General features: G+C 34.8%; 2 protein-coding genes across 2 annotated transcripts; one reads left to right on the forward strand and one right to left on the reverse strand.

Moving 5' to 3' along the window:
* Positions 1 to 1,988: 1,988 nt before the first annotated feature.
* Positions 1,989 to 11,786, reverse strand: LOC128156921 (galactosylceramide sulfotransferase-like). Its single transcript, XM_052819253.1, has 4 exons — positions 11,678 to 11,786; positions 9,170 to 9,462; positions 6,617 to 6,655; positions 1,989 to 5,055 (listed from the first exon to the last, which is right to left on the reverse strand). Exons 3-4 carry the CDS (start codon positions 6,634 to 6,636, stop codon positions 3,852 to 3,854), a joined length of 1,224 nt encoding a protein of 407 aa, XP_052675213.1. The 5' UTR covers positions 6,637 to 6,655; positions 9,170 to 9,462; positions 11,678 to 11,786; the 3' UTR covers positions 1,989 to 3,851.
* Positions 11,787 to 15,654: 3,868 nt separating this feature from the next.
* LOC128156311 (uncharacterized) lies at positions 15,655 to 16,281 on the forward strand. The gene has a single exon (XM_052818400.1). The coding sequence runs from the start codon at positions 15,655 to 15,657 to the stop codon at positions 16,279 to 16,281; it is 627 nt and encodes a 208-aa protein (XP_052674360.1).
* Positions 16,282 to 17,623: the final 1,342 nt, after the last annotated feature.

Here is a 17,623-nt window from a genome sequence, read left to right on the forward strand (position 1 = left end):
GATCCAGAGTCTGCATATAATACATTGTATCCGCACAGACAGTCGTGAAAAACTAAGTGAAATAGTTGTGGTTTGTTTTTCTTAAAAAAGCATTAATAATTAATATGAATATCATTTTGATGCATTGTTAAAGCCCTGAAACAAAATAAAAATTAAAACAAAATTATTCAAAGCATCATTCCTTCCTCTGGCTAACGGTAACTAACCTACACTTTGATGATATTCATGTCCTCCCTGAAAAAATGGACCGATTGGTTTGATTTTGTACATTGTGAATTTCCTTTACTCCAGCATTTGATCAATTTAAAGATATATAGTAAATGTAAGATGAAAATACATTAATGTCAAACTATGAATTTTTTAAATATAAATGTATTAGTATCAGGTGTTATATAATTATTAAAGAATGATCAAGCGCCTAGAATGGACATCGTGTACAAGAGTTGAGGAAGCACTGACCATGGACACTGAGAATTGTGAGTGGCAGTTATGTCTGACCGCAGCAATGTTTTCGTGGTGATGTTATTCCGGCCATTCTACAGAACATTTCTGTCCTACATAGTACAACACAGAACGTCTTGATAGATCTACCTGTAGTATAATCTACCTGTAGTATAATCTACCTGTAGTATATTATGATAGATCTACCTGTAGTTTAATCTACCTGTAGTATATTATGATAGATCTACCTGTAGTATATTATGATAGATCTACCTGTAGTATAATCTATCTGTAGTATAATCTACCTGTAGTATATTATGATAGATCTACATGTAGTATATTATGATAGATCTACCTGTAGTATAATCTACCTGTAGTATAATCTACCTGTAGTATATTATGATAGATCTACCTGTAGTATATTATGATAGATCTACCTGTAGTATAATATACCTGTTAGTATATTATGAAAGTCTGAAATCTCTGTTACCTGTAGCGATACTGAATAACATGCATGGATGTACTTGGGCATTATTTCTAGTGAATACTTGCCAGCTGTGACTTAGATTCAAAGTAATACTAATAAAAATTCAGCAGCATTTTAATTATTTTTCATTATTTAGCTATTCGTTTTTAGACTACTTGCAATTTAATGTTGTTGTTTTTTCCTGTATGTAAAATATTGATGCAGCTAAATTGCCCAAAAAATTAAAATGAAATACATGTATATGAAAATATGAAAAAGCTATAAAAATCCAGTACGAAACAAATATGTTACTGTTGTTATCCTTGATTTAATGCAAATAAAACAAAATTCAGAGTCCATCTATCATCTAGATAGATTCAATTTGCATTATTCTTTGTCTTACAGTTTACGATCAGCAAGGTTTAAAATGATCAAGTTTTGTTCAACATAAACATGTCACCAGATCAATCTTGAATAGAAACGTTGTACGTGATATTAGAAATATTATACATCGACATGTAAATGTGTGCTTCGATTTTTTATCAGGCAATCACTTTGTTTGTCTGTTTATATTTATTTTATTGAACAAAAAAATAAACAATTTTTATATCTTTTTTTGCCATTAAAATGTAGATAATTATTTGTTTCTAATACAAACATAGGTATCACTTAAAGGGACTTGGTCACAATTTAAGATCAAAAATTTTATTTTTATTTGTTACGTATAAAATGGTTAACTGATGCATTTTAAATGATTGACCAAAATATTTAATGTTAAAGTCAAGATACAGAGGTAAGAATTGGTTGTTATGTAAACAAAGATCGAGTCTTATAGTTGTTTACAAAAAATGTAATGTAGAAAATTATCATTTTTTAGACAAAATGACATGTAAAAAACAATTTAAACTAATTCATTATCTTCATAAATACTATTATCAACAAAAGAAAGAAACATTTGATTGAAACTTACGCCAATACAACACATATGTAAAAAATGACAATATTGAGCTTTGTTTACAAAACAAAGAATTATGAACTCTGTATCTTGCTTATAATTTGATATTTGACTTTCAAATTTTGACATAGCATTATTAACTTCTATATTTATCAGTATGAACATTGAAAATGGAAAAATAAGATTTGAAAAATTTAGGTCAAATCGTGTCCAAGTCCCTTAAATACCGAAAACCTAGCTGTAAAACAACACTTACTCGTCAATCAGAAAACCTTTCAACTCGGACCATTACTGAACATGTTATCTTTTAAACCATCTTCTATTTATTTCTTTAAATGCTTTATTAATGTTAAATACATGTAAATAATGAAAAAATGAATTTGTTTAAAAAACTGGCAAGTATTTTTAATTGTTGACAAAAACGTTCTGCCTTCTCTGAACCAGTTTTATTGATGTTTACCCAAATTAAAACAATCGTAATTTGCTTAAAACCATTTTTGCAGAACAATAAATATTTTACAACAATCCTTCTCTTTGTCGACTTGAAGTGAAATGTACTAACCAGAGGCGGATCCAGCAATTTTGAAAATGGGGGTTCCATTTTATGAAAACCAATATGTGCAAAATTCATCATTTGTCAATAAACAATGACTTTTTGACCGTTTTCCGTGCGTATACAACATTTATCTCATCACTATCTATTTCCCATCTATTTCATCATCAGAGTGCACTGCATTATTGAACGTTTTGTCGTTTTGGTTTAGGTAAGGAAGATTTGCGTAATATCTAGCCTCAAGAAACCCAGGTCTCCAGCAATGATAAAGTGCGTCTATGCTTGATAGAAAAGAAACACTAAGAAACAAAACACTCAGACTAATTACGACAAACTATTATAAAAATGGATATTTTGGTAATTTTTTTTATGTCTTTGATGTTTTTAAATTCTGAACTATTTGTCGATTCTGGTTTCTATCGATTGCCTTCTTAAATAAAAGTATAAATGATAGGATATGACAAAAGAATGGGAATAATTTATATGCTGAATAAATGGTACGTGTGTAATACAATGGAAAAAGTAATTGTCGTCCCGGAACTTGATGTGACCTCTGTTAAGGGTGCGCTACATCACCTGGACTAGTACAGATGCGATCATATTTAGAAAAGTTTTAAAAAGGTGGGCATTTTCATAATGGTTGACATATAAACCCTTTACACGGTATTTTTGTAACAGAATTTCCGATTCTTGGAAACAGAACAAAAAATGCTTTCTTTTGTGTTTCATGTGGGTATGAAGGTGTCTAGCATTCCAGAGAAATAGCATAACGCGCATAAGCGGGTCATGTAAGTTTCTTTGTATTTTTCGTATGAAAAGAAGTAAAACTCGTGTATTATTAATTATTACTTTAGTAAATTAACTAAACAATACATTTGAAAGCGGCTTTTTAAAGTAAAACGAATGCGTACTTGAACGTCGTTTTACTCGATGGTTTGTCAGTTCAAAACTGTATGAACTATAATCATTCTTTTTAAACAGAAATAGATAAGAAAATACATTGTAGATGTTATTATAAATATGTGTTTTAGCGATACAGCTTATATACTTTATTTCGAAAAAAAATCGATTGGTTTTTTTCATATAAGAACAAAATTTTGGGACGCAGTACAAAATTCCTTCAATAAGCAATTTTAAAAGCATTTATTTGAGATAATTACAGTATTTCTATTATAAAATGGAAAAATTGACATTAAATTAGGCATTAAACGTTTTTAAAAAAAATCATATGTCCTGGAGAAAGGGGGGGGGGTTCCGACCCCCGGAACCCCCCCCCCCTCCCTCTGGATCCCCCAATGCTAACATACGTGGGTTTTTTTTCAAATATTGTTTTTCTTCAATTGCCCACTCTTATTGACTTTGACGGGTATTCACGGTTTAACAATAATATGATGTTCCGTCATACCAATAAGCCCTCACAGCAGCACAACCAATCACTATCGAGGAGAACTGTTCAACGCTTGAACTCTTAACCAGTCTGAGTAACGGGCGTTAGCCGAGTCAATAAGCATGCGCATCATTTGTAGTTCCGGTAACATCATTTCTTTGCAGTCTTCCGACGTCAAGTTATACTTGGAATTCCATTTGGTAGGCCCCACAGTTAGAGAGCGGTTAGAGAGGGGTTTACTCTGACAGAATTTTGTCACTTGGTCTTTTATGTCTTTGAAAGTGTTTACTTCGTCATGAAAGTCGGGTCCCTGTAATTTCACTTGATCTTTAAAACGTTTCTGAAAATGATCGTACATCTGAAAGTCTGCATAGTCAAAAAAGTGGAGAAATTTCTCCGAGCTTTCTGGTAGTTGCACAGGGTTTTTCTTTTTGCCCTTATTAATATTAAGAGGCACATATAAGATTTCTTGTAAATCCCAACACAGCAACCTCTTCATCAACACTAGAGACTCGTCAAAATATTCCATTATCATTACGAGAGGGAACTCCCTGTCTAGTTTTTGGATATACGAGCTGATATCAAGTTTATTTCTGAACATTGTTTGTGGAATTCCAAAGTCAAACGACTGGCGGTTGTTAACATACGCCAGGCCGCGATTTGCATTGTCCCCTCTTCTGGAAAACTCACGTAAAAAGCGATCCAATAATATCCCTGCACTTGCATTTCTTAATTCAGGAAATACTTTTTTAAGGACTGGGATAAACCCGTAGTAAGAGGCAGCTGAAATAAAGTGAGACTTGGGCTCCCTCATTATAGCCACATACACAGAGTCACTAGGCATGACAGAATCGAACGCCTCCTTATTATACACCACGTGATTACAGAGGATGTTGTACGTTTCGTTTCCCGGAAGCGGGATGATATTTTTGCGGTCGATTGTTTTTCCGTACCCAAGGTAGTTGAACCCTGAGCCATTGCTGCGACGAGGTAACACCATGTTGAGGTCATTTCTGAGGGCAAATCGGATAAAGATGTTCATGACAGTCGTGCTGCCCGCCTTGTGAACCTTGAGAAAGGCCACGTTAGTTTTCTTGCTGCATTTAGGGGCGGATACCTTCCTTTCCAATAGCGATGACCGAAAGTCTAATTCCTTGTATAAACCTTGAAGGCCATCGTCGGGACGCACACTCGTTCTCAAAATTACGGAGAATGTATAGAGCACCATTATCATGACCAATACCACAAAATATCTGAAAAGAAAAAGCAACTCAAGTAAATTCTCCTAATAAAACATCTCGATCAACTATATATGTTCAAGAAAATTGAAGTATGAAATAAACATATAACTTGATCAAAACTTTTTGAAGGCTAGATGGTCAACAAAGTACCCATCAGATCGAACTTAAATCTTAAAAGGGATTTTTGAAGCTAAGAAATAATATTTACGTTTGGTGAAGAAAAATTCCAGGTTAAATAGCTCTAAAATAATAGTGTTTTACTTCATCTTGTACTGAGCTCTTTTTTCGAAGGTGGTCCATAAAGTCTTAAAATGGCACGTACTTCTAGCTTTGATAATATAATCATACAATGATTTTAGTAAAATACATTTAACATCATTATTGTAGTAATATACTTACTTTTCTAAAACATTAATCAAACAAAGCTCCTGCCATGCGTATACTTTTTACAGGATACAAGCATTATCTACAGGATCATTTATCTCAGTGTCTACAGGCAGGGATGGGGTAATTGAAAAAAGTATTTGTAATTGAGTGTAATTAATTACATTTTTCAAAGTAATTGAAAGTAATTTGTAATTGAGTCTGTCTTCAATTACAAGTAATTGAATGTATTGAAATACATTCCAAAATTATTGTGTATTTTCAATTACTTTTCAATTACATCTCAATTACTTTTTTTCCAAGTTTAAAATATAAAAAAGGTGTCTTATAATGATAAATAGATTTTATACATGTTTGGCATGGACTTTTGTTTATACAATAATTAAATGTCCCATAATGTTTCATATGTTTATACAGCATAACACACTGCCCAGGGCAATAGGTAAAGATCTAACTTTGTGGAGGTGTGAACTCCTCTAATACCCAAGAATCCCCATTGATTTTAGACTTAAGGGTGTCAAAATATCTCATTCTTGTGAATTATAGTAATTATTATTTATATACTGATATGCTGTACTGTCGAAAGTTGTACTTTCTGAAAAAACATAGTTTTAATATGTGATTAAAAATTAATTCACTATAGAGAAAATATTTTTCAGAACCAAAAATGAACTCAATGGTACTTAATGAATTTAATGTAAAAGAAGTTTTTTCTAGAAATTTTCAAGAAATCTGATCTGAACTGAAGTATACAACCTTTAAAAACATAACCATACATAAAGCTCTGTATATCTTAATGCTGTTAATATATGTATAAGTTCTCAAGATTTAAAGAAATAAAACTAAAGTATTTGAAATGTAATTAATTACATTTATCAAAGTAATTGAGAGTAATTAATTACATTTTAAAAAATCAATGTAATTGTAATTGCAAGTAATTGATAAAATTGTCAATGTATTTGAAAGTAATTAATTACTTTTCAAAGTAATTGACCCCAACTCTGTCTACAGGATGATTTTAATTCAGTGTCTACGTTGTCTAATATATGCTATCGTCCGTTTGTTTATTGTATAGCTATATATTGTCGTCTGTTACAAGCTATCGTGTGTCCCAGGCATTGCTACAGCCTAGTTCAAGGACTTTGGCAGAAACTTTCAGCTGTAACACTCTTGAACTTAGATCACTTACCTCTTGCAAGAGCTCCACATTTTTTTCTTGTTCCAATTGCTATCAAATAAAAAAAGAATATTGAGTTTATATGAATGCTTTGTACGATCACTCCATCGGTCAAAAGATCAAATGGTCGATATAAGGCAATTTTTTTCTGCTTTGGATACAGGTCTCAAGTAAATAAAGATCATGTTTAACTTTTTATATATCAAATGAATTTCACTTTGTTAATGTTTATACTTATTGTTTTTTGGATTGTTCGCCTTTTCGGGTAACAGAGTAGAGAAAAGGAAAAAGTTCTTGCGCGAATATATGAGGTGTCAGACTTTACCGTATACAACCGCTCACGCGGGGGTAGTCGCCTTCAACGTATGGGGTTGTTGATTTCACCAGTGCGAATGTGTTTGGAGGTGTTCGAATAAAAGGTAACGAGACTTTTCCGAGATTTGTTCAGTTTCTGTGGAATTTAGGTCACGGCTTTTGTATGAATTTATAACAAGTAATTCGAACAAATATATACCGCACGGAAGACAGCGAAAGTCATACTTTCTGTTGGTCTTTGATCGGAGAGTTTAGTAGTCTTAGTCTTAGAAGTGCTATTCAAACACTTCGAGAATATTTGGCATATTTCAAATTCACTGTAATCGAATGGTCAAAATACAGATGACTTGCGAAAAAAAACCATGATTTGTTCAAAATCAAATTTTGGATCCGCGCCTGACGCTACTCAGCAACAGAAGTTACGGCAGAAAAGTCTTGAATGCGCGTACTGTTCACCTCAGTGCCTGTATCATAAATTATTGATGTATTCTGCATTTCTAAAATAGATGTTTTGTTTTATTAACCAACAAGGCATATCTCTGTAATATTGCATGCAAAATCGGACCAAATTAATTATGTTCCGGCATTCGTTCCGTAAACTAAATCGACATCGATTTTTTAATTTAACTTCTTAGCACAAAGGCGATAGAATAAGCAACATTGTAGACATCTGTGTTTGTTGTATAAAGAAGAAAAGAAAAAGATAATTACTTTAATTCTGGAGAATAATGATTAATGTTTGGTACAGAATAAAGACAGGAGTCACATGTTTTATCAAGGACAATGGCACTGAATGGACAGCACTGAATCTGATCCCCGAGGTTCACGATAGAGAGCAAACTGCTTTTATACAGTTACGTAGGAAACCTTTTTATTTATCATAAGACACGGCATGGATGTTACTGATTTATTGGAAGTCGTTTTTCAACGGAAAAATGAAACGTTTCAGTCTATTTAATAAGACAGCGGATTGAGTTACTACGTTTACAAAGTACACGTGCCGCTACTTCTGTAATATTTCAATGCTGTGCAGCTTAGCCATGCCTATTGTACTGTATCATTTTAATATCATAAATATTATTTTTATTAATGTACGTTTTATTACCACTGCGTCAGATGTTATATTTTTTGAGTCGTATAAAATATTTGCGGATTCGTTCGTCGCTTTACTATTTCAAGATTTAGCGAATGTCAATTTGCAGAAACGATGCGAGCAATAAAAAGGGAGATTTATACAGAGTCCGCCATGAAGTGATGTGGTGCATTCCCCACTCTTTCTTGGTGTTGTACGGGCATGGGTAATGATCTTCTTTACATTGTATTGCCATCGTACACCAAGGGGGTACAAGGGTCTAATTCATTTACAAGGGACTCGATGGTCTTTGCCATTTTTAGACTCTTTGGATCTACTTAAGAAGAAGAGTTCTATATAAAGATATAGGAGAGTTATAAACACATAGCTTGTAAAGAGTAGATCTGTTGGTATTTCATTGACCACCTAGCCTCATTAAAAGGTTAGTACATCGTAAGGGCTATTTTTCCTACGAGGTACTTACTGTGGGGTTTTTTTTTTCTACACAAGTCCCGGCCCTTTTCTCCAAGAGGTAACAATTCTCGAGTTACATTGCAGAATAAGATGTAAAATGCGTTGTCAGAATTTAACATATTTTTTCATGTTTATCAGAACCAACATTTCCGGTTTTGTGCGTTCAGACAGCTTTCCGCGTGTTTAGTTTTATTTCTGGTCACCAAGTTTGCTCATGACACATTTGATTGCGAAGTATGCTGATGTGCCGACCCCGTTACAGTATGTTAATAATCGTGAAGCAGCACTATGAATTTAAGACACCAAATTTGCGTATAAAACGACGTAATTTAAGATGTTCATATGTTTGTATTTTGGTAATTTTTAACCCGTCTTCGTCAGAAAATATCATTAGTGACATACTATTCACAATGCGTTTTATTATTATATTTAAACTGATAAACATGTATATGATCAATAATTTTCTTCACAGATTTAGGTGGATGATTACCAGTCGAAATTAAATATGATTTAGATTTGACATCCTCTACTGACACTTATAAGTAGCATTTTTTATTAATCAATAAGAAACGGCGTTTGTATAAGTTTGTATAAATTGTTAGCGATCATGCAGTTCATGAAAAGGTATAAAAACACGTGAATTCAAATCATTTATAAATTACAAATTAATCAATGTAAGGTTAAAAGACAAATCAAAATCCAACCTGTTGATTGAGAGGTCAAGCGTATATTACAAGATCCATCGTCACACAGGAAATATCCTGACACAATTGGTACTCCCCCTGAGATGGGGTGGTAACAACATGCAGCAGCACCCCCACTACTTAGATCCCTGGGTCCTGGCCATACTAATCCCCACGGTAAGGCACACGGCGATTCTTAGACAATTCCGTTGGCTGGTAGTGATGTATTGGTGCGCCCGCGGCAGTAGTTCTCAGTATAGAGACATAACTTACATTCTGACAATAGGGCTGTTATACTGGCCCGCGCATGTCACCTACGGAAAAATAATGGCTGTACTCGCATTATGTTCTTTTTTATGAATATTGAATAATAAGATCGTTTTATAAAGAGAGTAATTAAGAATGACAAAAAAATTAAGTATGTCGTAAATATGACTGAAGACAATATTGATATACTTTGTGTAATTAAAAAAAAAAATTGTCGACGAAATATATCTTTACTTAATTATACGCGTCGATTTGATATCAGCTCACTCATATTCGTTGTCGTCGGGTTTTTATTTTGCATTCTGGGATTCTCAATAAAACCGCATGCGTATAATTCTTCTTAAGAGATAAAGAACCACATTCTACCATCCCGACTTTAATTCATATATTAGTATATTCAAACTGATACAGCAAGCAAGTTTCAAACTTATTAACAATATTTACATATCATTTATGTCGTTTCATGTTGATTCAGGCTATAAAAGTCAATTAAAACAAGCTTACATTTTACACATTTTACTCACAGATCATTGAATGCGATTTTATGAAATTTAGAAAATTAAAAGTGAAATACATGTATGATACATACAATCAAACCTATATTTATCAGAACAATTCGATCTGTCATTCAAATAAAAATAAAACCCTTTAAAGTTATATGATGAGACATAAAAGTGCAATCATAATATTTGGACCCAATGGTCGGACACACCTCACCCCACCCCTCTTCATCAGTTGTGTATCGCCAATAAAGGTTTTTAGTTATTATGTCATAGTTAGTAACTAATATCATTTAGTTAATATTACAATTAGAGATAGCTGGGGTACCGATGTACGCTGTGTGATTTACGATTGTACTGGATGCAACAAATTTTATTGGTGCACTTTTGATTTTAAAACAAACTTTTAAAAATCAAATTGCCATTGCATGTCAGGCTTAGTCAGTTCAGTGGTTTAGACGTATATTAACAACAGTGTACCGTATATGATTTGGTCTGATGTTCATACGTTGGAAAAGTGCATTTGAATATACACAACGTATTGTACTTAAAAACTTCACTCGCGAGATTAACATAAACCTTATCTTTAAATCATTTTATGCATTTTTTTTTCTAAAATGTAAATGTATGATACCAATATTGTTTTAACTAAACCGTGTTGTAAAATCTATAAAAAAAATGTGTATTTTCATGAGAAGTTGATAATTCATATTTTTGTAGATTTTGGTCAAATATATTTACTTTATTAATATGGGTCGTTTAAATGTAAGGTTATATTTTGTTTCTAATTAACGAAAAATAACAATTTTAGAAGCACCGTAAGACACTCGTCTATAGGACACATGAAGCGAATGGTCATGAATTGTCATGACATTAATGGGCTCTGTTTATCATATCGATATCGAATTGTGTTATGTATTAGCTCAGCTACACTACAGACCAACAAATTTTACGTCTAAAAGAGTTCTTAATTTTTGTTGAACTAAGCACATTCAACAAGTACGGCGAAACTGCTGAAATTGATGGCTCTTATAATGAGACTTAATGAAGCTCTGGTTTTGATAGCGACAGCTGTACATAAAAATGATCTACATATTTACCAACGGAATTGCAAACTTTTTTTGCAGTTAGTATACAGAAGAAATGTATATATTTCTATTATATCTATGTCCACGCACAGGAAAGGATGTCCAGTTTATGGGAAGTACAATAATAATTGCCTTTGTCGCTGAATACAACCACATAATTTCAATCATAAAAGCAATTTTGCTAACAATGAATAATTAATGTATATACGTTTGTAGAATTTTACATCTATATAACAGTGCCATCATGTGCTTGTCAAAATAAAATGACCAAATGGCAAAGAACGTCACTATAAATTTATGTATTCATATGAGAGAGAGAGAGAGATTTTCTATTTGTATTCTATAATTTTTTTTATTGTATTCTATAATGTTCAGTTGTATTTTATAATTTTTCATTAGGAGTGTATAAATAGAATAGAATACAAGCAAAAATTACTAGTATACAATACAAATGGAAAAATTTAGAATATTAAAAGAAAATCGTACAATACAAATGAATATTTATACAATACAAATGGAAAAGATCGAATATTGCAACGTTTGACATGCCATATAACCGCATAAACGTCTATTGTAGATAAACATATCCTGTGTGTGTGTGTGTGTGTGTGTGTGTGTGTGTGTGTGTGAGAGAGAGAGAGAGAGAGAGAGAGAGAGAGAGAGAGAGAGCCTACCTTATCCTTCCTCCATTTTCGAATTTGTTCAGTAAAAAATCTATAATTTAGCATGTTTAATATATATTCACATAACACGAACTTATATTTAAATTGCCGAAAGCATATGGCTATTTTCTCCTGTAAATTCGATATATCTTTCTATACAATCCATTGAATATGTATTGTCTTTGTGTCTAACGTTGACTGGGACTTCACATAATTTAAAGTTCCACTGTGAGGGGGGAAAATGGTCGAAATTGATTTCTGTTGAAAGGTAAATCCCTCAGTTAGGAACGCTACCATTTATGAGGGGACTCAAAGATAAAGTTCACCTGAATTATTATATTTTTTGTCAATCAAAAGATTCGGTTGTCACTATGTGATCATTTCACTTAATTCTAATTAATAACTAAGAATCCATACTGCATCGTGCTATGAGAGAGGAGCCATGAATTTATTAGTGACTTACAAATATTGTGGGATTTTAATTAAGCAATGATTGTGGAGTAATCTCCCATTTATAGGAATGTTCTTCGTTTGTTTGCTTCGAATGTACAATTTATAGGAGACCGGGTTAAAAAAAACCCAACATCTTTTAAAAGAATTTATTTAAGGAAATATCTTTTTTTAATGAAGATAAACATAGTCTAAAAATTGCCGCGACCATCCACCCCTCATAAACGACCATCCACCCCTCATAAAAATGTTCCCCGGTCAAATGCTGACAGCGTGTCCTTGGTTTATCCTATATTTCTACATGTTCATTGTAAATGGTGGCTGCTCTGGGCTAGCTGGGATCGAATAAAGTTCTAAATTACAGATACTTCGTGAACATCTGATCGTTCTTCCTTGATCATCTGATCTTAGTCTGAACTGTGCATTATTTCTCAAGGGTAATGACCCCTATGTCGGTTGAATTCATACCAATTTTAGCAAGTTTGAATCCTCGGACATCATGTAACCGCCTTTTGGCTAAAATAATGTTGCTATAATGTACCTTGTTGAAAAGCTTGTATACAATAAAATGATTTAATTACAGCTAAAATATTGTGGATTCAAGTTCAAGTTCTTTATTCCGAGAGACAAATGTCTCATAGGTTATACATATGAACATATACATATTAAATAAACAGTAAGAAAAAGGAAAGTGTACATAATCAATTTGGATAATTCACATGATTATGATTTGCTAACGTCACCTTCATAGCCTAATGAACCATTAAAAATTACGTTTTAATATTCAAACCATTTTTAATCAATTCATACTGTGCGTGCACAAATGACTAAACGATTGTTACTAAACGATCATTGCGAAAATAGAAAGAACAGCCGTATCTTCTTAATATGGATGGTCAATTCAACATATCCCGACATAGCTTGGCTGTTTCGTAATTACCTAACGATGTTGGCGAGGGAATCAGCCGAGGGTTGCCGAATGATAACAATGATGGAATGTCGTCTCGCATTCCGTGCTCCTATTTAAGCTAATTGATCACTAAAAAACACCAAACAAACAAACAAAATAACACAGAAAACCTCGAAAGCACAAAATAACAACGAAATATGAAAGAACATCGTATATGATATTAAGAGAACCACATTAAAACTGCAAACTCTAAATAATGCGACTGAAGACAAAATAGAGTGATTCATTCGGGAGCAAATCAAGGTGATTGAACGTACTTTTCAAACAGAACGAAAAGGAATATATAGAAATTTAGCAAGGAATAAAAATTTAAACAACGAATTTCTCATTTTTGACACACTTAATCTGATATTTTTGCAACAGATTCGATTTTGAAATCCATTTTTCGTCCTTTGTGTTTCTTAAAAGAAAACAGATTATAGTAAAGAATTTTATTATCTTTGAATGTGCCTCTTTCTTCAGTATTTGATATTACCGGACGCCTTTTTTATGCTGATAAAAAAGAAATGAGATATACAGAGGTAAGAATTTCCACGACAACAACTATATTACCATAAACTATAATTATGTCCCGGAAATCTAGGATAAATCTATTGGAATCCTCTTTTCATATACTAGCTAATATGAGTTTGTATTGTCCTGTTTTGAAGAATAATCAGTTGTTAATTTTGCATATCAGATGATAAAAATTTGTGATTTTCAGAATCATGTATATTAGATATCGTACATTGGTTTGATTTTTTTTTTTTACATTTAACTTTTCCCCTCAGTAGAATCCGATCTTACCGTTCTCCTCTTTGTCCCGCCTGCCTGACTGCTCCTTTGTTGGGGGTGAAATTAACGAGCAGATCTTACGTAGTTTTACGCTAAGACCATCACTAGATGTAGCAGATGGCGGCGTTCACTAAATACTTTACAATATAGGGATTAAATTGCTGTCCAGAATTAATTTCTCTATGCTAAATGATGTGCATCGTTAAAAAAATCCGAAATTATGTGTTTTGGTCCAGAGTTAAACAAAATAAAAGTAGCATTTTCGGGACTTAACTGAGTACCATAGGATTTTTATTTTCAAACCTGCATATAAATAGATATTGGTTTGAGTACAAATTTTAAAGGTGTTTCTGATTATTGTAGATAGAGAAATTTTAATCAAATAGTAATGTCGCGAAGAACTTGCACTTATTTTATTAGCATATAATTGAATAATGTGTTATGTCAAGCATAAAGAACTCGATTGGTCTGCATGACCCAAATTTCCAAATTGCTGAAACCGCATCTTAGGTGGTTTTGTATGAACTCCTAAAACAGTATAGAAATACAGAAAATATTAAAGTTGTGTTTTAAAGCAGACTTTATATATCCGCTATTGACAGATAGTGAGATACATACTATTACTAAGATACCCCCGAGGTCGCACGAGAGTGGGGGAGGATGAGCGATCTAACCAGGGGGGTTATACAGATACGACTACCAACCACCCAAGGACTGAGATGAACATGATTACGGATTACGGAGGAATACGTCAACAGACTGGAGATGAGATTCTCCTTTGGAGATTACACAACATCATGGCAACGACTAGAAGTTGGCATAGTTACTGGCTGTACTATCTCAGTCATACTATTTTTAGCAGCTATGAACCTACTGGTGAAATCAGCAGACAAAATGAGTAGAGGCCCATGGATGAGAGCAGGCATACGCCAACCACCAATGCGTGCAGTCATGGATGACATGGCGATCAGTACTAAGACCGCAATCGAAGCAAAATGGACGCTCAAAGAAATAGAAGAGCTTATCAGTTGGGCTAGGATGTAAATCAAACCATCAAAGTCGAGAAGTCTGGTGCTGAAGAAAGGAAGGGTGACAAACTATGACTTCCAGCTTGGACAGGAGATAATTCCACCAGTCTTAGAGAAGCTAGTGAAATGCCTGCGGAAGTATTTTGATGACACACTGAGGGACACCTAGAACACAACCAACACTGTAGAACAACTACAACAGTGGATGGACGCAATAGACAAAAGTGGATCCGGACTGCCAGGAAAATACAAAACCTGGATAAACCAGCATGGAGTACTCCCTCGGATTTTGTGGCCTTTGCAGGTGTACGACATACCAATGTCCAGGGTAGAAGCTATGGAGCGCCTGACTACAAAATTCCTTCGCCGATGGCTAGCAATACTACAGTGCTTTAGTAGCGTTGGGCTCTACAGTGTATAGGGACTAAACTACAATTACTGCTATAATCTCTTGTCGAAGAATACAAGGTTACCAAAGTGCGACAACATCTAACACTTAGAGACAGTAAAGATGAGAAGGTTCGCGGAGCCAAGGTGAATCTAGAAGCAGGCAGGAAGTGGTCTGTTCAAGACAAGGTCCTGGAAACAGAATTACGCCTGAAGCAAGCAGACATTTAGGGAAATGTAGCAGACGGGAGACTAGCCATGGGAACAGTAATGTCTTTTACTAATTAACCATTCTTAATTGTCAATGAGTCCATGACTCATTCATGGACTCATTGACAATTAAGAATTGTTAATTAGTAAAAGTCAGTTACATCAACCTGATGGGGAACAGCAGACAAAGGAGTGCAAAGGAAGCTAGTAAAAAGGGAAGTCCGAGTGATGGAGGAAGACTTAAGAATGGCAAAAGCAGTAGCATTAAGAAACAAGGAAGATGGGTGATTTGGGAAGCAGCAAGGCAGCGGAAAGTGACCTGGAATGACATATGGTCGATGGAGCCAGACAGATTGCAGTTTCTCCTCAGATCAGAATATGACGTGCTACCAAGCCCAACAAATTTGGCAGTATGGGGCTTATCTGATGACCCAAATTGCAAGCTCTGTGGAAAACCAACAAATTTTGAGCATATATTGTCATCATGTTCCGTGGCATTGTCTGAAGGTCGGTATACATGGAGGCATGACCAGATACTTTCGGTACTCGCAGACTCTTTCGAAAAAGCCAGGAAGAGACCACCACCAAAGGACAAGCGGCTCAAGTTCATCAACGTTGTTAGAGCAGGAGAGAGGGAGAAGAGTGGCGGCACTTTGGAGGGTAGAGGACTTCTTGGCACGGCAGGAGACTGGCAAATGCGAGCTGACCTGAAGACCAGAATGCAATTCCCAACGAAGGTAGCATCCACCTACAAGCGACCTGACGAAGTGATCTGGTCTCCGTCATACTGGAGCTGACAGTTCCTTGGGAGGAGATAATGGAAGACGCATATGAGCGGAAAACGGGGAAATATCAGGAGCTTGTGCAGATTGTAAGGAGAGAGGGTGGAGAGAATGGTGTTTCCCAGTGGTTGTTGGCGTGCGGGGATTTGTTGGACAATCCTTGTGGCGAGCCCTGAGAGTCACTGGGGTTATTGGGCTGGAGAGAAGTCAGCTTATAGGGCGACTAAGCAGATAGGCAGAAATGGCATCACTATGGTTGTGGAGAAGAAGAGAGGGACAGTGGGGAAGACAGTGAGAGACAATTGTGAATGTAAGATCGGTACACAGACGGGTAGCTGGATGGTCCCGGGCTCTGTTTCACACGTAATACACGTACTAATTGTGTCCTTTTATATAATCAAACACAACATAAAAACCACAAACCCATAAAAGTATCGAATTTCAAATCAAGCAGTCACCAAAATTTTCAAGCCACTCATCTCGGTCCTCAACTTCTTATAAGATATACATGAGGCTGAGTATTGACTTGAGGAAAGTTGGTGACGGTTAGTTTATTATAATAATATTGAGTAAACTTCAAGTGTCTGTAATACCATGCAGCCGCATCCCTTAGAAAACGGAAATAAGGATGTGCAGGCTGCGCTCGTTATGGTAAGATACGATGATGGAGAAAAGGCTTGATCCTAGTAGGAATAGATAGAGGTCTTGTGGACAAAGGCCGCAGAGTTCGGCGCTAAGTGAAATGTCAAAGTCCCAATTACTGTGTTCCACCAAGCGTCTCGGAGAGCAACGGTTCCTAGGCAGACGGACGAGATGTGCTCAAACACATTGGTGAAGCAACTGCCACACACAGTACATTTTTCCGGAGGTAAGGTTGGAAGACTCCATACCTTGACAACGAATTTACAGACTTCTATTTCGTGTATGTTGGATGGAAATTTCCTAATAGCGAACGGGGGTCTTCCTGCGTTTATGGTGTTCAATAAGACAAAGTCGGGATCAGAGAGCATGCGCTGACACCTGGAGTCGATGTGGAGGTTTGTTACAGCTGCCTTGAAAGTTTTATTCCAGAAATCCATAGGGGGGAAGTAACCAAGTTGCAGGTAAATCAAGAGATGTAGAGTGAGATTGTATCTAGCCAAAATGTAGATAAGGTCGTGAATGTATCCATATTGTTTGCGCTCAGGTGAGTTGATGTAAGAAAAGAGTCGGTGAAGAAAAGTCTTCTTAGTAAGAGTTTGGTTGTCCAGATTGCATAGGCGGCCGAAGAATTGAAGTTTCCTTTTTTCAATTTCAGATGTTATTGGGAGAAGCCTAAGGAGTGATTCGCATATGTCGGATCTGGTACTCTTTGCGA

Source organism: Crassostrea angulata, chromosome 7 (assembly GCF_025612915.1).
Source record: "Crassostrea angulata isolate pt1a10 chromosome 7, ASM2561291v2, whole genome shotgun sequence".
NCBI lineage: Eukaryota > Metazoa > Mollusca > Bivalvia > Ostreida > Ostreidae > Magallana > Magallana angulata.